Source organism: Strix aluco, chromosome 5, assembly GCF_031877795.1.
Source record: "Strix aluco isolate bStrAlu1 chromosome 5, bStrAlu1.hap1, whole genome shotgun sequence".
In the NCBI taxonomy this organism is placed as follows: Eukaryota; Metazoa; Chordata; class Aves; order Strigiformes; family Strigidae; genus Strix; species Strix aluco.
In genome coordinates this window covers 73,248,697-73,275,517 of record NC_133935.1, presented here as the reverse complement: position 1 = coordinate 73,275,517, position 26,821 = coordinate 73,248,697, and the positions used below count along the sequence as shown (strand labels likewise).

The following is a 26,821-nucleotide window of genomic DNA, read 5'->3' as shown; positions in this document are numbered from 1 at the left end:
CGTTCTTTCAGGCACGCTTTCACAAGCTTAAACAATGTGAGCAGGTGGCTTTTTTCTTTGTATGTTTGAAGGAATACAAAAGGTATGATGTCAGAACTCCAAAAGCCTTTCCATAACAATGAGAACCCTCACTAAAAGTCAGTAGCAATTGCCAACTTAGAACTAATAATATTTTATAAAACCAGAAACCTCTCAAATTCTAAGAATACTCAAAGTACAAATTTAATGAAGGAAGAACTAAATCCAAAGCAATATTACAATTTTTAAAGAAAAATGAAAGGTTTATCTTGAAATTTACAGTGACTATTTAAAATTTTGCCAATAACTACTACAAGATACAGCACTATTCACTGTGCATGTTTATACTAGAGGACAAACCACCTCCATGGAGAAAAGCTGGAGTCAGACTGAATTATTTAAATTTATCAGCCATCCTCCCCTCCTGAGGCTAATTGATATTCCTTTTTTATTTTTTTAACTAAAATGCTTAAATAATTGTGCAGTTATGCACCAGGACCATGATTTAGGTATATCACTAAATCAAATTTATTGTTATGATATGAAAAGGACGCCTTCTCTATATATGAGTGATAACCAGCACTGGTTCTGTAATTCTTCTTTGGTATCACCTCATTGTGCAAAGCTAAAACAAGATACAGTTTCAGTATTAATTGCTAAAGGGCATTTTGTAACTTACACATTTCCTCATAAGTACAGGAATTTCCAGTGCTGAAAAGGTCAATCTTTGAACTAACATGGAATACTACTGAACAAATAACCTATGCCTAACAATTACACAAAACCAAATGAATCTTCCAAGACATTCTTATTTCATAGCATAAGTACGTAATTTTTCTGTACTCAAGCTGCTATGCTAACATTAGCTCAGCATCTTGAAAATTAATATTTATTCATTACATATATAAAACTATATAAAATATAAAACATATATAACAATATTTTTTTATATATGTGGTTTATATCTTTTAAAAAATACTTCTCTTTGTATGTTTTCAAAGGTGTACATCTTTGCAAATACAGGAGGAAACACAATGAAATTATATTTGGAAAATCCAAATTTTTTTTAATCAATGGAGGTAATTCTTAAATGGAGAAACTGAGATCAACAAAGTCTCAAGTGTAGAAATGTTTTTTGGCAAGAGAAAAATGGAAGTTAGAAATGCAAAAAAACCCAAACCCCAACCTAAATAAGTCATTATAAAAATAAGAAAACAAAGCAAGCTGTATGGCAATCAACAATCAGGGAGAAAAGAAAATAAACATTAAGGATAAGATACTGAATGGAAAATTAATTTTGTGGATGTCAGTCTTTACTACAGAAAAGGATAACAGTCGTAGAACCATTCTCGATAGATTAAAGAAATGAGAATAAAGTACTTGTGTCAAAAGAAAGAAAAGACTGCATTACCATCAGAGTCAGAATGGTACTTATGTACAAATTCTAGCAGAGTTTTTGTCATCTATTCAGCATATCACTCTTAAACAATATTAAAACCCTTTACAACTACAACTTGTGTACTGGACAGGAGTCAGATTTACACCTTTTCAACATAAAAGCCTGCTGCAGCATGATCCAGGCCAGCAAGCCATAATTTCAGTATCAGGTAAAGCAGAACACCCTGACAAATCCAGCATAATAAGGGCACATCAATACAACTCCCAAACCCGAACTGCTATTATCCACTGTTTATTTTTCCTGGTCCTATAAAGTTACTCGATTTTCAACAACATTCTAACAAAGTTCTTTGGAACAGACTATTGAGGAAACTAAGATGCAATGAGGTAAGAAACACATTTTAGATATGGATCACAAGCTGCTAGAACAGATACAAACAATAAACTATCCAGAAGAGCTACATTAGAATTGGGCATCACACTGCCCAGCATAGGTAAGTGCAAAGTACAGGAGGATCTATCCAGCTACAAGTATGCAGGGGCACCATGTAAATAATGCTGAAGAACAATCCCAGGGCAAGATGTCCAAAATCACCCAATATTCATTTTCAAAAGTGACTTAAGCTCTAAAGAGATTATGCGTCACTGAAAAATTTGCATGAGTTAGGAGCCCAAGTCTCTTGCAAATATGACAACAGATGACATTTTTAGACTCAGAGGCAGTAAAATTCCAAATAGCCACTAAATGAGCAGCAAGATTCAAACTAGGAAACAAGACATGCAGCCCAAAGAAAGAAACAGAAAGCACTGCTGAAACATTCAGGAGAGATAATTGTAGAAACTGGAAAAAGAATAATGCAGAGAACAAGGGAAGTAAGCGGACACAGTTTCCCAACAGTGCCAATAAAGACCTTCATGAATGTGTCTATTCCATGACACCAGGATGTTAAGACAGTGACAGGTTTATCTAAAGGTAAACCCTAAAGCACATTAAAAGAATGCTAAAGCTCTGAAATCAAGGACTCTGATAGAAAACATCAGAACCGAGTACTTCATTTGTCCCTGCTAGACCTTGTGAGCCTAAGGAGTCTTTTTAACAAAGTAAGCTTCTTTAAAAAACTGCAGTGGAAGAAACTGCATTCAGCAGAGTTTAGACCTCCAGATCTACAAATAACCTACCACCATTCTGAAAAGCAGTAACAGTCAATGCTAGGACATTACTTCATGTATGTAGAAAGTAAGACAGTAGATAAAAGACGGAAGAAGACCAAGAAATACACTACAACTTCCAAATTTTTGTACATCCTGCTCTCAGCAAAACAGAAAAACATATTCTAACAGACAGTTATGACTCCTGAATTTAATTTAAAAGTACTACAGAGGTGTCTGCTATGGCAACTGCAGTTATCTCTACTCCTGTGCACCCAGCATCTCTTCACATGCACATGCCTCTGTTCCCTTCTGCTCCACTCTGCTTCAAGCTCCTGCCTCTCTACATTTATTTTCTCCCTACATCAGACCCGGCAGCCTCAATCCTTCACAGCTCTATTCTCTGTAACATTCTGGGTCTCCCTTTCCCCTTGTGTCGTCATTCTCAGTCCCAAGACCCTTCATAACAAATCTCCTGGTTTAAGATTCCTGCTGTTCCCTGATATTTCTACCCTCTCATTACCCTTCCAACACACTTTTCACTCCCCTAAAACCCAAAATACCAGTCAAATCCTTTCTCTTCCATTCTGTACTGATATAGAAACAGGTATAAGAACAGCACATTTTTCTGTCTATGTTGGGTGTCTGCACATGGCTCTTTTTGCCCACTCTTCCCTATCATCTACCCTTTGAGGATGATGTCATCTGTTCACACCATCTTAACTAGCATCTGCACAGCAATGGCTTGTAAGCATGTCTATCCATCCACCTACTCCTGATTGCCTCCATATGGTACTGCTTCTCCTGATTTTCTCTCCAGAAAACTTAAGCTCAATATCTTCACAACTCAGCTCCTCATCATTCCTCTCAAACACTTTTTGCAGATAAAACTTTTGCCAATATTCCCTCTTGTGATAGGAAGTCTTTCATGACCCCTCTACCTGTGTTTGAACCACATATCCATGCTATATCCAATATCCCATTACAACCTTCCTCCATGTAGACATCTTTTTCTTTCTAACAGTACAGCTCATCTAATATCTCCATCTTTGTTCAGGCACACAATGAAGAATTAGAAAGGGAGATGGAGGTTCATCTGTTTAAATTTAGACAGGCTTCCCTACTTATCCTAAGTTATACTGAGAGTGAAGCAAGTAAATCTCTTTAATATATTAGTATTTATGCTTTCATTTCAGGAATCCTCTTTATCACGTCACCCTTAAGAACTATGCTGGTATCACTGGTTTCAAGCTCTTGGGAGGCAGACAATACAGAGACAGCTCAAAGAGCTCAATCAGTTGCTACTCAGCATAGCCAGCTGGTACCTACTGATCTTTGTTCAAAGTTTCTGCAATCTTTATTTAGGTACTTTCTGAACATAAAAGACATGGAACAGGAAGCACACTAGATGGATACGTAGCCATTTTAAAAAATAAATAAAGTATGCTGTTACTTCAAGATAAATAATACATTGGATGGCTGGCTGGGAGAAAAAGTAAAGAGAAGAAATGCAGACATCTGAGTTACACAACTGCATTCTATAATTGCATTAACAACTTAAAAACAGAGGACCCCATCAAAATTTGATGAAAACTGCCATCTTAATACAGTTGCTTATGTAAGAACCATGCTTTAACATTTAGTACTTTATCAAACTTAAAAAAAAATAATCAAAAAACCTTTAAAATCCAGGGAAAAAAAAAAAAAACAAACAGAAAAAGCCCCACACCCCACACTTATTTGAGATGAAAAACTACCAGCAGAACATTTTATACTCAGATATTCTTAAATTACTCTTCAGCAAACCAATTTTTTAAAAAATATTATTTTGGGTTGTATACTGAATTTATTTCCAAGGTTTATTTTAGCATTAGTACTAATTAAAACAGATATTGTGCTACATGTCTCTTACTCCTCATCATGTGGTTGTGAGCATTGTTTATACTGATAGAACAGATTCAGAAATAAGCTACAAAACAAAAAAAGTGAAAATGAAGACACATCCTGCCCCCTGGAACGTGAAGGTCAAGACGATCATTAAAGACATCCTTACAAAAACCTGTGAAGTCTCTAAGCAAAATTCACATGAAACATACAAGATTTTTTTTAGAAGTTAACATTTCAACAAAATTAACAACCTACACTACTACACATACATTGTACATGGTGATGGATCATAAAAATCATTCTTTTCTGATTCACAAATTAAACAATTATCAACCCATTTTAAGTGTCTGAATAATCTCTGTGAATCCTAACAGTAATTTTCCTCATATACATGGGGGTACCAACTCGTCCTGAATATAATTTATTCAAGACAAGACCTAAATGTTCACTTGTACATAAACATATCAGGTGAAACTCAGCATAGCTCAAAGAGGCAGTTTTATTTCAGAGATGTTCTTAGGACCAAAAAAAAAAAAAAATCACAAATGGAAAGTAGGCAAATTCAAATATAGATTGTTGGAAGCTTTTTAAGTAATAAACGTTTAATCCCTTTTTTTTTTTCAGTGTCATGTGGTTTCCAGTGTACACAAAGTAAAGAGTGAAAAGGTAAAAATAAAACTGGCATACCCTTAATATATTCCAGAATTCATAAATCATTTGTAAATTTAGTCCTTTTATAAAAGAATCCTTATATAAATCGGGGGGAGGGAGGGCATCAATCCCATATATGAAGCACAATTTAAGCCCAACATCACTGACCAATCAAAATTAGTGAATGCACTGCATCTCTCTGCAGTGAGGAGAAGCGACAAGGTAGGCTGTCATTCTGCAAAAGCTGCCCATCGCAAGCTTTCCTCTCAGAAGCCCTGCTTTTCTTTTTTAGAAAGCTTGAATCTCAGTGGTGTCTCTGGAGACAAGAAGCCTTCAGTATGTTAAATTACTTTCATTATGTATTTTCAGATGCTTATTGATTCTACAGTAGGAAGAGTGGGAGACTGCAGCAGCCTGTAAACCAGAACTAAAGCAGTTGTATACATTAGCAGCATGCTGAAACAATGGCACAGTACAGGCACAAATTTTCATTAAGGTCATTTTTTGAAGATATGCTTATTACCCTCTTTCCCTTCTACTCTGCTAACAAGTGAACAAAATGAATCCCTCCAACCTGGAACTGCTTCACCTGCATCGAGAATTTATCAAATCTTTAGTGGAGGTAAGATCTGTTCCTTATTATGGTATGCAGAATAAACAACATTTAACAAAAAAAATTGGAGAAAAAAGGGAAGAGATCAGATTCAACTTACATTAAGCGCTAGTATCTTGTTATATTTGAGACCAGGAAATATTCAAATGCTATTTCCCCCTTCACATTAAAAACACAATGGTAAAAAAATGTTATTTTGTATGAAAGTCTTGTAGAATATTAAGAACCTGTTTTGTTCATACAACATAAAGACAGTACAGTTTAAGCTAATACAGCATTGGGAAAAAACCCACATAATGCAACCAGGAATATTTTTCCCTCCCTTAGTAGAATTTCCAAATATTGGCAGTTCAATATGTTACAGATTTATTCAGTTACTCTTTGAAGGATCAGATAGTCTGTAATTAGTGTATACTTACTGCTTTATGAAGGCTGGCTAATATGACTAATCTTTGATTGCTTAAGAAATCCCCCTTTTTTGTTGTGTTGGGTTTTTTAAAAAACTTATTTCATTACCCTGTACATTCAAGTTGTTTATTAAAACCACAAATTTGCTAAACATTTATTTCAAGAAAGGAAATTATAACAGTGTGCAAATTAAACAAAAACATATTTTGTGTAAAGCTTATTAACTCTGCTCAATTTCTCATTAGAAGACAAGAGAATTGTATGTATAAACTACCTGCTCACAAGAGCTATAAAACTACATTTTCTAGCTCTAGTCACAGACACTCCACATCCAACAGTTATTGCTTCTAGTTGGGGTTTTTTGTAACCTGCACTATTTGGAGAACAGGAAACTTGTCCAAAAAACTAAATTCATGTAAGTTGACAGAAGAATGACATGATTTTACTAGCAAATAGTGAATGCACTAACTGATTTTCTATGTAAGCTATAAGATCCAATTTTAGAGATCTTTTATTCCTGAAATAAGTGATATTAGAAAATATATTCTTGCATTACTTTATTTTGAAATTATAAGCCCTACTTTTAACCTTTTTTTTCCTCCCTTTCACAAGGGCATGCAGCAACAAATTCAGTTTTACAACTGACAATATGAAGAATGCAGTTGACCGGGTATCTTTCTAGCTGTATGACCTACAAGCAGCAGGATGCATCACTAAAATGTATTCTTAAGACATAAAGGAATTAGAAACAAAACATGGAACACACTTGTATTACAATTTACGTGCATGACACTTCAACAATATACATGGAAGACTAACACATCTGCTCAGATTTTCATTAAAAGAAGAGTGCAATGATTGATTCTTAAAATGGTGAGCATTTCTTAAAGAGGGATTTATAATTTAAAACCAGAATTGTGGAAACTACTGATGCATGAAGAAACAATGAAACATGAATTCCCAAAAGGAGAATATGCATACTTCACCAGCAAGCTGAATAAGGGTTTAAGCAAGCTTTTTCTATACTACTCATTAAATAACTTATTTGTCATAATGACTAATGGATATTTTTCTCTCAATTTTATGGTCTGTTATGTATTCTCCTTAAATGAAAATAAACCAAATTAGGTAACTCATGGTTTCTCTCAAAGCACATGAACCGGATTTTATGATGTATAGCAACTTCTCTGACTAAGCCATCATTCAAAAGTAATGAGCAGGAATATTACAGAAAGAAATACGCAACCATAACCTAAAGGATGTCTTCATACACTCTGAACACAGAGATCAGAAATTTATTTTTTTTAAACCTGGAAAATAAAAACAGGCTGCTACAAAATGCAACAGGGGAAAGAAATTAGCATCACTTAAAAGAAGGTTTATTTGATATTGCTGGCTTGAAACTCAGAACAGACAAGCAGAATATGCACTGGTCTGTAGAAGTATCTCAGGCAATTAAGAAGTCCCCATGTTTAATCAGATTTTTTTGCTGCTGAAGTGCTGGAACAAAAAAAAGAAAAAAAAAACCAAAACTGCAAGGAATGAAATAAGAGCCCAGCTACCACTTGGTTTCCAGGTTACAGTGCATGTCAAATATCTGTCAGTGACACCATGTATCAATTTATGACAAGCTGCTGCAATGATCTGAAAGGCCCTTGAGGCACAGAGAACAGGTAGGTCAGCAGTTGCATGCACCCCAACTCTGCTCAGCATTTGCATGGGAACAGGCATTGGGTAAATTAGCTCCCTGCCTTGACATTTCTGCTTTTATTTAACTGAAATCTAATGAATGCAACAAGGAGGTGATGCTTAATCTATTCATAAGACTTAGCATATCTGAAGTTTTCTGTTTTCACAAAATTTCAGTTGGCATAATGTTAGAGTTAAGATTGTCATTTGTTTTAGCAGATCTGCTTTTGATTTCCTCCTGGCTTTTGTTAATATGAAAGAACTCCATTTATCTAGTAATGCATTTGGAATGGTTTCTTGAAACCCATTCACAGCCAGGACAGCATACACAGAGGAAATCATATTCCTGAGGGTTAATATAAACCTAACAGGGGTTGCCTAAATTAGAAATTAAACAAAACTTTTGAAATATTTCTTGTTTCATTTCACACCTGAGACTAATACGTTCTAATTTATATCTTCTGTGTTTAAGAGGCACATATGAAATAACTGTTGAAGCATACTGAGAATTCTCATCATACAATTTGCAATTAATAGTATTGTGCAGTTGAGGCTTTTCAGAACTGTGGATGAAATCCATTTGCATATTATATCCCAAGTGTGCTTAATTCATACTTTCATTAAAAAATAACTCATTTTTGTTCACCTTAGTGCTATCCATTTTTAATGTATTCAGAATGGAACAAAGGTCTGCATTTAAATTTATTTTCATGCCCTCTTAAATTTAAAGCTACCTAACCCCCCCTTCCAAAACTCAAGTATCATAACAAGAAATTGAATAACCTCTCTTTTATTCATTTCACTACAAACTGAAGAGCTGGCTGACAATATAAATAATACAAACATCAGTATTACATGCAGATGCTACATTTACAACCTATCAGCAAGTGTTAAACAAGAATGAGCCACAAAATAAAAAATCTCCTAGACATAATAAATGCATCTTTTTTTGAACCTCACTTATTCTTAAGACAAACATGTTATGTATATAAATCTGTTGGATTTAATTGCAGTTTGTATAACAACAGAACAACAACAAAAAACCCACCACAAAACAACTCAAACCCCAAACCCTGAAAGAGGCAATTTTCTTTTAAGTATCATTTTTTAAAATTATTCCCTTAAATCTATTCTGAAATAAAATTTAAATACTCTTCCATTCCATGTAGGCACTGACTTCTTGAAGAAATTGAATATTCAAATCAGAAAAAGGAAATGTTCTATTTTTATAACAAACTCCATTCCTCCAACTCCACATAAGTTTTGCATTTGAATTATATATACTTACATAAAATTGTTGTAGTGGTAGATGCACACAAGATAAAAGTGAACAAAAGTCTTCAAGCTCTGTAAAAATCTGCTCAATTACAGAACTTCAAGTTTCAGCCCACAACACTATTGCAAACTCTTCATAAGAAAGCAGCTGCTAAATTGCCATAAATTATTTAAATGTTCTTTTTATGATACATAAGTAACAGTTTCTACCACTTTCTTTTTCCACAAGAGCCTTTTAAAAAATGATCTTGAGTACTAATTTGTTAATACTTAACAACATTCTTCTAAAATGACCCTCAACGCAATACAAAGGCAATGCACAAGTATAGTTTATTCAACAAATGGGCCCTTTGTAAAAACCACATCACTATAAATAAAGCCTCGTCTCCCTAAGTGGAAGCTTTTCACTCTTTTTTTTTAAACAAATCCTGCTTTCCTTTAAAAAGGAAAGACCTTATTCTAGATCATCAGGCTTTTGAGTCCATGCCAACTAAAGCTCTAAACGTACAGTAAATCAAGAGTTTGATAAGAATAGATGCTTTCCCTCCCTCCTCCTTCCCCAGCATTTATCAACAATAAGTGTTAAAAAAAGAAATAAAATAGTTCCATATTTTATTTCACCTTTCAGGAGAAAAAGCAACTGCAACAAAAGAATGTGTTTCTCCCCCATTCTGGAAATCAACATGCAGTCTGAATCTAACATTACAGTTCGAGATGCCACTGATGACATCGACACCAACATGTACCGACCACTGTCATATCCATTAAGCTTTCAAGTTTCTCTCACTGGATTTTTGATGTTAGAAATTGTTTTGGGACTTGGCAGCAACCTCACCGTGCTGGTACTTTACTGTATGAAATCCAACTTAATCAATTCTGTCAGTAACATAATTACAATGAACCTTCATGTACTTGATGTAATAATTTGTGTGGGATGTATTCCTCTAACTATAGTTATCCTTCTGCTTTCACTGGAGAGTAACACTGCTCTCATCTGCTGCTTCCACGAGGCTTGTGTCTCTTTTGCAAGCGTTTCAACTGCAATCAACGTCTTTGCTATCACTCTGGACCGATATGACATCTCTGTAAAACCTGCCAATCGAATTCTGACCATGGGAAGGGCTGTGATATTAATGACATCGATATGGATCATTTCACTTTTTTCCTTCCTGATTCCTTTCATTGAAGTCAACTTTTTCAGTCTTCGAAGCGCAAGTACTTGGGAAAATAAGACACTTTTGTGCGTGAGTACAAACGAGTACCACACTGAGCTAGGAATGTACTACCACCTTCTTGTTCAGATTCCAATCTTTTTCTTCACTGTTATAGTTATGCTAATTACATACACCAAAATACTCCAGGCTCTAAATATTCGGATTGGTACAAGATTTACAACGGGACAAAAGAAAAAAGCTAGAAAGAAAAAAACTATTTCTTTGACCACTCAGCATGAGACTACGGATGTGTCCCACAGCAGTGGAGGAAGAAATGTCGTCTTTGGCGTAAGGACTTCTGTGTCTGTCATAATTGCTCTACGCCGAGCTGTAAAACGGCACCGGGAGCGACGAGAACGGCAAAAGAGAGTCTTCAGAATGTCCCTCTTGATTATTTCAACATTCCTTCTCTGCTGGACACCCATCTCTGTTTTAAACACCACCATCTTATGTGTGGGCCCAAGTGACCTTTTGGTAAAGTTGCGATTATGTTTTCTAGTAATGGCATATGGAACAACTATATTTCACCCTCTACTTTATGCATTCACAAGGCAAAAGTTTCAGAAAGTTCTGAAAAGTAAGATGAAAAAGCGAGTTGTTTCAATAGTGGAAGCAGATCCCATGCCAAATAATGCTGTAATACACAACTCATGGATAGAGCCTAAAAGGAACAAAAAGATTACCTTTGAAGACAACGAAGTAAGGCAGAAATGTTTAGTACCTCAGGTTGTCACTGACTAGATTTCAGTATTCACCAAAACACATCAAGCGGAATATCTGAACAAATTGTAGAAAAATACTGCCAAATAAGAAAAACTTTTTTTAACTACTGGCAAAACTGTAAATTTTCAATATATATGTTCAATAGAGTAGGTCTTGTATATTCAATTTCTTCACTATGTAAGATATATGTTGCATGGCCGTTTGTTAGTGTAACACCATGTGTATATTTGTCAAAAATATCCAAGTCCTCTTTTTTAGAAAATAAATAGCCTTAAAGAAGTGCAAACTTTTAAAAATATTTGTATGGCTCAGTTTCTCTGTAAATCTAAAAGAATTTTTAAACAAAAATTCCACTTGGGAATACTTTTCTAAAGCACAAATTCAACATTTTGCATGATATGGTATTTTTAAATTTAATTCATAAACAGTATTGATCAGAGATATTCTGAATGCTATACAGCTGCAACTTGGACCCATTTTGACCTCACATTTAGATAGCTACTTATTTCAAATTTCTCCAGCATGCAATTACCATGCACGTGTAAAAAAAGCCATTTACATGATGTCCTTCGATTAATGGTTCAAAATCAGTTAATTTTGATGGGGGAAAAAAATTCATGTTGGTCCAAAAATTGACAGTACTTTTAAGAAAAGTAAAAAGTCTTGCATATACAATCTCAGATCCACAGTTTCTACATAGAAAACACACAACTTTGAATAATTATACAGGAGGGGTGGAGGGGTTAAGGGGGAAAGACAGGCTAAATGAAGGCAAAAACCACATACAAAAAAGTTATTGGGCTTGATGCTAAAAAACAACCAACCAACCAACCAAGCCATTCCTGTGCAAAGGCTTAGATTTTCACACTGAAGTGGTTTAGCTAGACCTCTAGTGTGACATGGGTGACCTTTTATACAGAGATTTTTCATTCATACCATCTATCTACATAGATATGGCTGTCAAGTGCCACAGCTAAAGCAGAAGATAATTTTCTTGCCCTCAATAACTTTTGTATTATTTTGACTTCAGTTCTCCTTCGATGATGTTCAGTTCTAGCCACGCAACTGCTTTGCCACAAACCAATCACCAATACTACTAGCTAGCCTATTTCTGTGTTTCTTGGACGGCCATGGTATACCATCATTCTACATCCTCTTTTTCTATTTCATCTTATACCTCCAATGAAGAATCAAGAAGCCATCACCATCCATAGCACTGTAAGCAAGATTTAAGATATTCATTCAAACAAAAGTTTGTTGAGTGGTTTGCACTATCCCATGCTTAAAAAAAAAATCATAATTGCAATGAACAGTGGCTACATTCATTGACTTAGTTATCAGTTATTGGGGGGAGGGGGAAACAAAACAAAACACTGTAAAATCAGTTAGCATGATTTCACTTGTCTTGTTATATAAACTGCTTAGTGTGTCACCAGCTACTAGTATAATTAAAAGGCTAATAAGTATTGGCTTTGATAAAAAAAAGCAGAGCATATCCTTGTATATGAGAGCTAGTTTGACTAAAGTATTACATAAAAAATTGAGTACTTTACTGAAGTTGCACATAAAAGTGTGGTTTTAAGGGAGCAAAAAACTATTTTCCATTACATCATTAAATTATTAATCATATGTGTATTGCCAAAACTGGTTTTGTGGTTAAAAAAAAAAAAAAAGCAGTACTTGTAATGTACCTTAGTTTATTTAGGCTCATGCCTTAGCTTACCAGAAAACTCAAAAAAAATAATACTACAGCTCCATATTCCACAGAGACCAGCCACTTACAATCATCCAAATTCTACCTAGAAGTTTTATTATCTAACTGATAATAACTCATTATCTAAAATTACTGTGTAACATATATTCAAACATCATTTCACCGGCTTTTTTCTAAAAGCTAGCCCAATGACACCTGCATTCAACTGTGCCCAGTGTTGATTTCATCTAACCTATCCCTAGTTTCCTACAAAAATTTAAACTCTTCATCTTATTTGAGAGGTTGCAGGGTGAAAGTAAACTTAATGGTTTTATGCATTAAGCTTTTTTTTAAAAATCCCATATGCTCCAAATTTATCAGTTCAAAAACATTCTTTCAGGAATAAGCTCTTCTGAAAAGAAATGTGTCCAAAAAAACCTAATCAAGAACTATTATTTTTTCTTTTATCTAACACTTCTTCCTTTCTCTGCCTAGCTATCCTCTGTACTCTGAACACTAGAAGGAGGAGAAAGTGGGATCTCTAGGGTTAATGGCATAATGATTTCGCTGACGGCTTATCTTCCAATAAATCATTCTTAAATCCATTAAAAATACTATTCATTTATTTTAAAAGAAGAAAAAAAGAAATCATAATGACCACAACACATGAATAAGCTTACATCGTGTCCTTATCTGAAATAAGCTTTTAAGAAAAGCTTTCAGACTTGAAAGGTTTCTTGACAACATGACTTTACTTTTTAAAATTAAATAAATCCTCAAGAAGTACACGTTTAGTGTTAAAAGCTCATTCATTAGAAAGTCAGATTCAATGAAGCAGTACTTCATAACAGAGAGAAAGAGCAGCCTAGGAATTAGTCAGAGAGATTAAGTCAGGTTTTAAAGGCTATGTCGATCACAGTCATTGATTGTCATTAAGAATATAAGCAAGTTAATTTTTACATTTAATATTCTTCATCTTTCATTAAATAAAGAAGAAGAAAAAAGGACTTACACCATGTTGTAGTACACTTTGAGGTTTGCAGAAGAAAATTCTGCATAGTGCAGGAAGTAATACAAGTAAGAATATTTGCAATCCTATATACATGCAGGAGTCATTATAAAACAGAATCATACATGATCTGTACCACAAAGACGACAGATTTAACCCAAACAAGACAAAATAAAGACGAACTAGTGAAGGAACACTGTATATCCTACAGATACAGAAGAGGATTTTAGGAGGGATATGAAGGAGTGCCGTGGGTGCTTGACAGACAGACTAAAACAGAACGCAAAAATAGGCAGCATCACTGGAGAAAAAAGGGCAAATTATACCATAGTATTGTACAATAAGAAGCCCACCACATTCTTAAAAATGATCTCACCCCAGTGAGTCATTAGTTCAATTACATTTCACACCACTCAGCCTAAGGCAAGCAGAATTGTACAGGACTCTAAAAATACTAATTCCAGCAAATATGTCTCAGAAACACAAGCAACTACCACCAGCTTCCACATGTTCTCTGTCCCTTAAGTATTAGCTGGTATCTGACTCTGTTATCTTTTAATTTCAAATGCATTTTCATTCAATTTTACATTGTAAAATGAGGTTAGCCCACACTAAAAATACGAAAAAGCTGAGTACAGTGCCAGTATCCATTAGAATATTCAAGAAGCACACCTTAACATGCTAGTACATCACAAACCAGTGAAACAGAAATGGAAATACATCACAAATATCTAGTTTCAAGTTGGCAATAATTTTCACAGATTACAAGGCACTGCTACATGGTCAGAAGTTCTGTTTATTTCATCAGTGCCAGGGGAATAGGAAACGAGTGATTTCTAAACATATTAAAATGTATGCATCTGCATACATTTGTTACAAAAATACGCACATGTACATAATACATAATTATTATACATCCATGCGCACCAAAAGTGGAGTTCAACATTAGCATCTATTTATACTTATATGGAGGTGTTTTTTGGTAAGAATATCTCTGAACTGGACAGACGGGCACTATGCTGCACCATTCATATACTTAAATGCCTTCTCTTCCCCATGAATACCTTTTTTCTTTTTTGTCTTTTTAAATGAAATAATACATTCAACAAGCTATATAATTTACCTGGGCACAAGGAAGAATTTTTCTGCTCCAGTAACTTTTACATATATCGTATTGCAATGCACATAATAGCTCTTCTTCAACATCAATGTATGTGTTACCTAGAATTCTTTGATAGCTGAATATTTTTAGACATATGTTTGTTTCCTCTGAAGAAAGTGTTTTAGTAAACAATTGCCATTAAACTCTTAAAAGGAGAGAATACAGCATTCTTTAGCAAAGTTTCAGTGTAGTATGAAAAAATATAGAATACACTAACTTACCGTTCCCTTCCCCATTGTTCAAACAAAATACCTCCAACATATAGCTAAGGACAATCAGCTTCTGTCTTAACTTTTAACAGCCAACTTCCACTCCCACTCCACACATTCTGCTGTAATATCACTGAATTTATTTGTCTTACACCAATAGGAGAGAAGAATCCAACTCTGTAATTACCTTCTTCTTTTTCTACTTCATAGAACACTCGTGCAATTCAAGAAGCAAAATTAAACACAGGGTCTGGGGTTTGTTTGGCGGGGGGGCGGGGGGGGGCACGTCTGGGAAAAAAAAAAGAAGGTAAGAAAAAAAAAACCAGACAGAATAATGGACTAACAGGAATATCAAAATTGACTCACACTCAGTAAGTGTTACAGAAAAAGGATGTGAAGTGGGTAGAGAGTACAGGTCAAGAGGAAAAGGGCAGAAGGTGGAAGGAACCTCTGTAAAGTGGCTATGGCCATTGGGACCACAGAAAGGTGGAGGGCAACATGCACCTACCAGGGAAGGAATGCTGACCTTATTTTTTAGATTTTAATAAACAAAAATACAAGAAGAACTTATCTTTGAATCATCGAGTGTAATATGTGGTTTTGCCAAAATTGCTGAGAGGCGAGAGCAGAACAACATGAACAGGAACTCCAGAAAAGGCTTTTGATTTAACAAATTATACAGAGAATAACAGACAAGCTGAGAGCATGCATTATTCTATTACCTCTCTTCCTAGAGATAAACGATACATTTTACCAAGTACAAAGTACATACAGAGTAAATGCATTCCAAGAACAGACCTGAAAAGAAAATGCTATTAGATGTCTGTTCCCAGTGCAAGTTTTTAAAAATGCTATTGAATTTTCCCTCAAATCAGTATTGGTCAGATAACTTCAGTTTCAAGTGTGTTTCACTGCCATAGTATGTCTTCAATTACTGCTTAACTCAATTATTTTTGTAGAGTAATAAATTGAAGGATAAATATCATTAGACATCTTTATGTTCTTTCTAAAATTACACTTTAGTGATTATTATAAATTGAGCCAGAATGGAAGAAATATCTTCCTGTGTATTTACTTTATATATTTCTGTATCAGCTGTTTTCCTGTTTTACGAAGAAATTCTCACACAATGAAAAGAAATTCAGTTGAAATGAAAAAACAGAAGATTTACAGTGAAAGTTCTGTGGTAGGTACAGAACCTGAAATTACTAAAACATAATTTATTTTTAATAGTTTGAATGAATTATATCCTTTGAATACAAGTATTTCTACATCCTCATTCTGATTTCTGACACTGTGCAGCCAGGCAAGCAGGGAGGCAGGCTGACGGCACAAAGCTGTTGGCAAACAGCACACCCTTGTTTCCTTTCCAAGCTGAGTTTTTGGAAATAGACTTTTGGTTTCTGTTACCCTGCTATGATCTCTAACTTCCTACCCTATCTTGCAACAGTTTAACTTGATACAGTATCTGATAAACAAATCAATGTCACTGCTGAAACAACATTACTGCTGTAAAATCTGTCACTCTGGCTATGTCAGACTGTTATTAACAGAGCAATATTAGCACAGCTTTACTTTCAACTGTACTAGGATCTCTCACAATCTGTTGTGAGATTTTACTTCAAATTAAACTCAACTTAAACTCGATTAGTAGGGGGAAAAAAAGCACAATAACTGATGACAACCTATTGCTACTCTGTACCATGGTTTTCTTCCAAATCTTATTTCAAGATATATCTCATAAATACCTGTCACAAATAAACAGAGAAAGAAGAGAGAAGTAGAAAAAAAGAACCTCTTCCCACATTAGTAAATTACTACAAATATCAGTGATACTTTTTGCACTAGGTTGCATTTACCAGTGTGCTGAAAACATGCATAAAGAAAATGGGAAAGGAACACTATTTGCAATGTATGTATCATCACAAAACAAGAGGTGAATGTGAGTGCTGTTGTTGTAAAACACCTTAACAATAATAAGGAAGATCTATTATTCCCGCTAACAGCTCTAGTAGCTAGTAAATGAGATCTATGAATGAATGAGAACAAACAAAACAAAAAATGTGAAAAGAATCTGTGGGCAAAGGGAAGGTTTTAACAGTTATGTGGTTCAGTAACAACAACAGCAGCTTCCACAGACTAAATATCTAACCCAAAAAGAACTCTCATGGAAAACTAATTTTTTTGTGTTTTGCCAAAATACCACACAAATGCACATATATGGAGTACAATATAGCTAAAATAAGATTTAGCATATGTATTTGTTGCAAGAAATTTCCAAAATGAGTGAATCACTTCATTTTCTATGTTTAAATGGGAACAAACATTTAAGTTTAGTAATTTTGACCGTATGAGGTTATATGCCCATAAATACAAAATGGAGCTATACAGCTCATCTGCAGTCATATCAAACATGGATAAAGTAAAAAAGGTGAACATGAAGATGAGTTAAAGACATCTTTTAAAAGATTAATGTATTCAGAAGCTTCTGACAAATTTTGCCTCAGTTGTACAGCTTACAGGGCAGATTCCAGAAGCAGTTTAAATACAGGGGAATAAAAGTGGGAAAGTTTTGATTCAGTCACTGAGACTTTGTTATGCCCCAATTTTGTTTCAGTCAAAAATCTCAAGTTTCTACTGCACCTTTAGTTTGCAACTTAGGTCAGCTGAAAATGGGGGGCCATCTTTGGAATTGTAGACAATCTGCCACAGAAACAGTATGTTCTGAAAATAATAGGATGTTCCTTCTTTTAATGAGGTTAGGTCTTCACATCTTTCCCAGAAATGACATGAAAAGAGATATGAGACCACGCTGTTCTTCGGCTGAAGAGGGTCTACCTTTAAGATAACAAAGACGGTAAACAGATTTGGTGCCTGTGAGCAATGGAAGGTTGGACCTGAATGGTAAACAAATAAAAAGACTGGACTACCTTGCTTTTCAAACCATAACTGAGAAGAGTCCATAAAATTCTTGTTGAAACTAATATTCAAAAATTATGTGCATGAGTTGGGATACAAAGAAGAAAAACTACTCCTGTGAAAACAAGCCTATTTTTAAAGCTGTTTCCTATGTGCAAGAATTAAATCTTACTCTACACTACTCAATACTTTGTATTACATATAGCAACAACTTCACTGATCTTTAAGGCAAGGCGGAAATGACAGTTACAGGAATACTGGCTCCCATCCAGGACCTGAACATAGATTTCAGTCGTCTTCTCATAGCTATTTGGTTAGATTTTTTTAACCTGAACTGGCTCACACTTTAATTAGAAATGAACAGGATAAAATTGGTTATTATGTTTAAGACCTCAACAACCAATATTTACTTGAGGAATTACAATAAAATTGTGTACACAATGTCATTTTTCAATTATTTTATACTTCTGAGTTTGCCAGGCCTCATTTTCCAGTCCTTAGCTCTTGTCATTTCTTTCTCTGCTAATCAAAGAACCATTTTGCGACCCTTTATTTTCTCCCCATGAATGCACCTCTACAGTCTTAATCTTCAAGAAAAAGAGCCCATTTAATCTCCTGCTGTGACGTGTATAATTGCATTTAATCACAGGTAACCACAAAACTATGTTTTTATCTGTACAGCACAATTCCCTATACCAACTGCAGAAGTGCGGATTTGCCTGACATAGCTGCATGAATGCCAGAACAGAACAACATTGGAGAAGCAATCCCAGCATGGATGCAGTCCAGTTCCCATGCTTTACAGAAGTTTAGTACCGTACTACTTTCATATTTGTAAAAACAGAGATCATATTTATTTCTTTCTCAATTTAAAAAACATGTTATGCATACGTGTTGAACATTCAAGGTGCTCTGCCCATTCACAGCTGCTTCTCCTCCAGTAGTCTGTCTTTAGCTGAATGTGCACCCATAGAAAACTACCACTACCTTACTTAACTTTGTTCCTCTCTTTCAGCTCCCCTAGCAAGAAAATTATCTACCAAGAACACAGAGCAACTGTGAGGTGAGGAGAAGATGGTTTATTTAAATACTTACTTAGGGGAACAATACCTTAAGGAAGAATTAAGCCATCTAAATTGTAGATTATGCACATAAAATAAATCTGTAATACATCTACCCAATTTCTTTAATTGACTAAGTAACCAAAACACACAAATTTGTTGGACAACACATATTTTCCATAAAAATATAACTGTCATTAATTCAGCTTTACAGCCCTTCTTGTTTCAAATGAATTCAACTTCTCCACTAATTTTCTATAGCAGCTTTGTGTCTAAGTGACTTTGATTTCTACAGAAGTACCCCATTTTCTCCTTCTGAATGCTGAAAAAACACAAGTTGGACTTTCCCCTTCCCCACTAAGTAAGGAGTTACAAACAAATGGCTCTGGGAAGTTAGTACATTTGTATAACATCCTCCTTAGTTATTGCTGGATTACAAATTATCCTTGCTTTATGGAAGAACAAATTACCTTTCCTCCAAAAATAAAGCAAGAGCATTTACCGAAAAATCCTCCTAAATCTATTCTAAATCTTTATAAACAATCTGGAAACCTGTATATTAATAAGATTATTCCATGATAGGTGTCTTTCTGGTTCCTGACAGACATGGATTTTTCTGCAATATTTTAAATTTATCATATCTATACTCTACACTTGCAATGCATTCAGGTGTGTTTATATATTGTTTTATGATTACAGTTATCGTCTTTGCTTTGTCACTACATCAGAACAGGCCTTTAGCCAGGACTACCCTCTTCCTTGATTGCCAAAAAGCCAGTATTTCACAATTTAATATAATCTTCTCAGTAAGCTTTCCACTATCACATGTCTAAATATGTTTGTCCAAACTACTGAACAGAAGATCCTCTGCACTGGAAAATTAACTCTTTCAAAAATGAAACATTAAACTCTGGGTCTATTCTCAGTTTGCCCTATGCATCACAACTTGCCACTCTGGCAACAAGTGGCTTCCAAATCCATTAAGTTTGTTTATCATAAGAGAATCCAGAATAATTTTTCTCCTTGTTGATAAATCCCGTATCTGAAATTGGTGATCTTTTACCACTGGCCATAGAGGACAAATAGTCTAGGCTCCCAACACCATTCTTCCACACACCTCAGAAACATGCTTAGACAGCAATGCTTCCATTTTTCTGGTTAAAGTAGGTTGTGAGAATAACATCTTTTGGATTTTGTTAGCTGACTCTCTGATATATATGCATTTAAAGATACTTCTATTGTCACTTCTCATTCTGTTACCCCCAATGAAATTTTTCCAAACATGATTTGCTAACATCATTATTTGATCTTCTAGTGAGCTCTCTAATGAAATGCTCACTTGTTTTCCTTGGTGACCACAAGTTACCTGTCCATTTCATCCATCTGTAGTCTCCATTTCTGAACCTGATTGTTCAAAAAGAAAAAAAAAAAAAATCTGTTTTCTCAGACATACAATACTGAAGTGTTATTTCTGAACTAACCATATTCTTCTTCAGTACAACCACCAGGTTATGCACTAATAAATTCTTCAGTCCCAGCAGAAAGAAAAAGACTGATATTATGAACTGCTTCTCGGTGTTATTTGCTTGACCACTAAACAACTGATTTCACCATTGGCCATAGGAAAACAAAAGGAAGCACACATTCTCCCAGCTACCCTTAGCCAACTGCCCTAGAAAAAACACATGTGACATTTCTCCATGCCTTCCCATGGGGAAGGGATTATCTATTGAACTCAAACCACTGAGTCTGATCACTTTAGAGATAATTACTCTGGTTCTGGGAGAGCTAACCTGAAGCCTACTATTGAATTTCCAAGTATGTAAATGCTCAGGAAAGGAGGAGAACAGAGAAAGTTCTAAATGCCAATTCCTACCAGAGCTTCAGACAATGCATATGCACACCTGTCTGAAATGTAAAACTGGCATTTCCTTGTAGAACCTCCACACAGAGTAGAACAGACAACTGAAGACAAGCTCTTTCAGATATATCATTCTAGCTGTAAATGGTGTCAAACTCTACAGAACTCATTTTTTTCTGTAGTAGTTGTTAGTGTCACTGACTTGTTTGTTTATAAGTACTGAGTCCTAGCTCTTCACTGTTCACTTAAACTTTTATACCTACTGAAATACAGTGAGAATATACCACCACTCAATTTAAAGATGACTTCTCTCTCCTTTGCCAATATTCCTGCATTCACTTATTATTTTAAATTATGTAATCCAACTTGCCTTTCTCTTCATGAACATACAGCCACCAGTGAGTAGGTATTTTTTCTTTGTTTCTATAGTATGTAAAAGACACTACAAATTATTTTCAAACTCTTGCCAGCTATTTTTACACTCTACAATGTATTGATGATTTATAAGATGTAAAAAAATAATCTTTCAGAGATTCACTGCTAACCTCCATCTCTCTTCCCTTCTCTCTCACCCAAAAGTAATTCTTTTAAACTCTTTTCTTGTCTTTGGGGTGGACGATTTTATTTTTTTAACTAATACAGACTTTCACAGTCAGTCCACAAAAAATTACTAGATTCAAAGACAGACAGAGCTTGCAGACATCTTTTGGTCTTGGTAATTTTTGTATGTCACCTGAAAACAGAAACCCATAGCTTTAATTTCTACTTTTTTAATTATGTAGTTCCACTAAAAAAGTATGACTATCCAGTAACAGAATACTTTGTCTCAAAACTCAAAGATGTCCTAAGATCTGTACTAGTTACACAATCATAACTGTTTCAAAGTAATTAAAAAAATGATATTAAAAAACCCTCTGAAGTTGTATTTATCCTGTATTTGGTTAAACACAAGCATTCACAACTACAAGATTATCTATGTTACTGGTTCTTCCAAATCCTTTCACATCTCCATTCTCATGACACACCCTAGCTAGCAAACACAAAAATAATTACTGTTCAAACACTTAAAATGATCAAGAGGTAAAGCAAAAACAAGGTCCAAACACCCTTATCAGCTGCAATACCATCCTTCTGGTGCAGAACAAATATTTCTTAACAGTGAACAGAAACAGGTTTGGTATAATTCCTCTCTGCTCTATAGGCATACTTTGAGAAGAGACAGAAGAGGAATTTTGTAAGTAGAGAAACAGAATACAAGTATAGTTTTCAGATTTGAGAGTCACACATCTAAATTCACTAATTGCAAAACAAACGAACAAAAACTGGAAAAAACCTACCTTATGAGACCCGGTCTTTATACTTAATTCCATTAATGAGAAAAGATAGGATAGTGTAATTACCAAGACCTTCTTCCACAACTTCCCTCTTCCATTACTGCGTTCCTCTTTCAGAATTCCCAAATCCCTCTGTTTCAGCCTTACCCAGGTGGGACTACAAACTCCAGATATACCCTCTGGCTCCCAAAGCCCCATACCATCTGATACAGTACCAAAGCAGACACAAAATACTGTAGTTTCAGTGTTTTTAAGAAAGAAGTACTGGCTTAATCTCAAACACTGAACTGAATGTACTACCAGGGCAAACACTATTTGTGCCTTGTGCGTGTGACAATACACAAGAGAGTTTAAATACATATTAACTTATCACCTGCATGAGACTGGTGCAGCTACTCTGCTGTCCTGACAATAATTCCTCTCCTAGCAGAAAACACTTTCCATCACATCCCCCCTCCCCTTCCTTAGTTCTTGTCCACTGTCATCTCTTTTCCACTGGAGTCCTCTGAACTGTTAAAAAGCAAATAAATCAAGAGCTGTCAGACCTCGGATTTCATCCTGTACCCACTCAGTGTAATACTAGCCTACAACCAAAACTTCTATACATTAGATCATGATAATAATAATAATAATTGATATTAATAATGAAATAGTAGCAATCAGATTAAGAGTAACAGATGACAAGGAGGTTGAAAGAGCAAAGCTTTCCAGAAATGTAAGGAACAAAAAGTGTGGACATCTGTAACTGGGAGCAAGAAAGAGCAAAAGACAGAAAAGAGTCTTTGACAGAATCAGCATAAAAACTGTTAGAAATATTCCACCTGCTACAGCAAAGGTAACTTGAACACACTGTAATTAACTTCTGACACAGCCTTGCTAATGGGACATCAATAACATACCTCTCAGGAACAGGTTAACACCTCAAGATAGAAAGTAGAGTACTAAATCCATTTTAAAATATCTGCTTCACAGCCCTCTGACAAGGTCTGTATACTTGATTCCCAAATGTTTAATAACATAGCAAAATCAAATTCTTCAAGTAGTTATAGCTAGAAGACTAATCTCATCAAAAACAGACATCAGCTTAATGTTAACATGAAAAAAATAGCTTCATAATTCAATCAATATGGCAAATTTGAAATGTGTTTATGACCATTTAAAGGAAACTAGACATCAAGAAAACCCACCATTACAGTTATACCCAGATTAATTTTTTAGACCTGTATGCATGAAGAAAATTAAATGTTAAGAGAGCAGAACAGTTATGACTTCGGAAAACAGTGACACAGCGATGAAACTACACTGAAGGTACATTAACAGAAAACAAACTTCTAAAAACCTCAGGAAATGTAAATTCAAGTCATACTAATTTAAAGTTATGTTGAAAAACAAAATTCCAACAGGATATTTTTTTCTTCTATCAATTCAAACTTAGTCTTTTCTGTCATGTGCCTGTAATTATTTAGTGTCTTCTACTGAAAATGGTTAGAAAGAACGCATGCCAGAGATTAAGTAAAACATACCAACTATTTACATAAAATGCTTTGTCTAACATAATGTTTCCAAGCTAGGAATCCTAATCGCAGCAAAACACAATTTGATGCTAAAATCTGTACATTCTGTCTGCTTTGTTCAAAGAGGATAAAGAGGTCTTACACTATTAGCCTCTTACTAATGAAAAATTGTATTAAGTTTTGCAAGTCCTTTTTTTACATGCACATTAATTCAGTATCTTGTAGTGAATAGTTCAAATTAATGAACTTGTTACATACTAGCAAGGTCTTTCATTATTTCAAAGGCCAACAAGAAATAAATTAATATCCACAGAAGCTCCTTAACTCTGCATAAAAGGTAAAGATGGCATAAAATAAAATAAGATGTCCTAGACTGTTTTATGCATAATTGAAACAGAGAAAGAAATAAGTGGGTGGTATAGCAACTACAGAAGAGCACAAGAACTAGCTTCTACACTCATTACACAAAATATTTGCTTGTATATCATAATTCATGAAATAACAGAACTCAGCAGAAGCTTGAGTGGCTCTCCCTTTTACATTAATTTACAATAAATCAAGTAGTGACTTTGGCAACATAAAGCCAGGAACAATACTAAGAAAATAATAAGATCTTCTTAGTAACCAAGAGAATTTTTTAATACTAACTATCCATAGATTTCACAGCACTCCTTTCTTTGAAAAGACAGATCAACTAATAAAACCAGAATATTTCTAAACATAGTAAATTGAAGCACTACAAATACGCTTTCTTCTTTTTCTTTATCAAAGTATAAAATAACAATTTCCTCTATTGTATGAATGTAAGCTGAATGGTTCTATTATCACATTTAAAAAGGTAATAATTTTGCAATACACCTGACTGTCACAGAATGACCAGTATTATCCATGAGAAACACAGTATCTGGTATACGTGTATATATATATTTATTTATTATATATTATACAATTATTTTGTGATTAAATACACTATTAACCATACACAATTAATCACAATGTAACTAGAGCAACATGCCATCATTTTCAGTTTTTAATAGAGATGCTGAAGAAAAGCAATTCAGTGTATTATATGTGTATTTCACGTGTGACACTGACTTCATGTTTGGGAAAAATTTCTCATTATTTGTAAAATTTTTCATAAGTCTGATTTTGGAAAAATTAAGGTTTTATATAAAAATGATTTCTCAGTTTCCAAACAGTTCAAGATTCTCGGTTTTAAAGCTACAAGTATTAAGGCTTTTAAATTATTTGTATGTCTGCTTGACCTTCCCACCCGAGAGGGTTTTTTGGCCTAGAATACTACAAATAAAACTTTGTGCAACAACTTTTTGCAAAATCTTCCATCTTATGGTAACAGAGCCTCAGGAAAAACAGCACAAAACAAAAAAAAACAACTCAACTGAACGGAACAACATGAAATTGAAGAACATGGAGGTTACACTCAACTACAGAAAGGCATAGTATATTTTAGCCCAAACACTTTCAGTGAAGGTCTGGCAGCCTTACTGCTAACACCATCAGGGACAGAAGAAAAACATTTTAGCAAGGTATTTGCACTTACTATGAATGCAGATGTACCACCTGAAGCAGTGGCACTCAAAAATAATGCAGATGGCTCTGGGCCAGTAATACAATTCAGTCATTCTCAGCAGGACTAATTACCCCAAGCAAAGCATCATGCTAGCATGGCCATGTAATTTCTATTAATCAAATCAGTCCACTTACCCCTACCAAACAGTGCATTGTGCTACACAGACATATGCTATATTATGTTGGAGGACACTAGGTCTCACACAAGGCAGTAAATTGTAATGCATCTAAATCCCTAAGCAAAAGCACCATGAAAGCAACTTTTCCCTCCAGATTGATGCGTGTTGATTCTTATGAGAAACTGCACATAGCAATATTAATATCAACAAATCTGTCTGCTCTGTGTACTAGCAGTAAAGACCTCATTGACATGATAGTAACCAAGTCCTTCCTCACTTCAATTGCAGTCAACACAAGATCTGGCTTCGCAGTCGTACACTCTAAATTTTTGCTTGGAAGAGAAAAAAAACATTAAGTTCATCACTGAAGAGAATATGGGAAGAAGGCAGCAGTGAAAAATAGCTACCATAGTATCTGTGGCAGGTGTTCAGATATCTTACCATTGCAAGTTTAGTAATATTTGTGTACAGACACATAACACATATTTAATGTTACTTCAAAAACTGCAGCAGTTAGAATGGCATAGTTTTTATACAATATTTAACCTGAAGGACAAATATTACAGTCAGCCAATCTGCAATCACTACAGAGTAAGTCTCTGTGTTTTAGTCAGGTAATTTATGCTGGTTTAATATTCAATTAATAAAACACACTGTGGAAACAATAGGTACAGGTAATTCCAACTTGCAATAGATATGGATAACTGGTATAAAACAAATAACTATGAACACTTACTACTAAAATGAGTTATTTAAGTTTTCAACAAATTAGAACTGTTGTTTCCTGAATACTAAATAGTAGTGCTTAGTATTTTGGTAAACACAAAATTATATTCATCATCATTCCCAAATATTAAAAATTTACAGGAGTAAATTAACATCTTTCTTAAAAACAGTTAGGTCACTGAGAAATGGATAGCTTGCCTTCTTTCCTGGCAAAGGAAGAAAAAAAAATAGATACATGACATTTATGTTCACATAGCCAGTACCACCCCTTCCTTTTCCTGCTCACTGCATTCTACTAGTGAATATTGACATAATATTTTTTGAGGGTCAATTTTTGCAGTGCTCCAGTAACAAGATGAACTGTGTGAAGTTAACTTACATGTCAATCACAACCCGAAGAGAAGTAATTGTGTCAGAGGGGTGAGCTGAAGGTCTCTGAGGAAATTTATCTACTATTTCATCTGAAGCAGTGGTAAGAGGAGGCTGAACTAAAACGAAGGCATGCATTTTCCAGTCACACTGTCCTAATATTCCAGGAGGTATCTGGGCATAGTGGGAACTTGTGGGAAGCAAATTTTACATCAAGCACTCCAATTTAA

The 26,821-nt window shown here is 34.7% G+C and overlaps 2 protein-coding genes across 6 annotated transcripts in view; one reads left to right on the top strand and one right to left on the bottom strand.

Moving 5' to 3' along the window:
• The window catches only part of COG5 (component of oligomeric golgi complex 5), a 205,739-nt gene that overhangs the window by 150,897 nt on the left and 28,021 nt on the right, over nucleotides 1-26,821 (bottom strand). The window lies entirely within an intron of this gene.
• GPR22 (G protein-coupled receptor 22) lies at nucleotides 5,358-11,321 on the top strand. 3 transcript variants are annotated; one of them, XM_074827786.1, is made up of 3 exons: nucleotides 5,358-5,725; nucleotides 6,737-6,997; nucleotides 9,717-11,321. In XM_074827786.1, exon 3 carries the CDS (start codon nucleotides 9,742-9,744, stop codon nucleotides 11,041-11,043), a length of 1,302 nt encoding a protein of 433 aa, XP_074683887.1. In that variant the 5' UTR covers nucleotides 5,358-5,725; nucleotides 6,737-6,997; nucleotides 9,717-9,741; the 3' UTR covers nucleotides 11,044-11,321. The 3 variants fall into 3 exon arrangements, with proteins under 3 accessions (XP_074683887.1, XP_074683886.1, XP_074683888.1); XM_074827785.1 differs by having other exon boundaries at nucleotides 6,737-7,797; XM_074827787.1 differs by lacking the exon at nucleotides 6,737-6,997.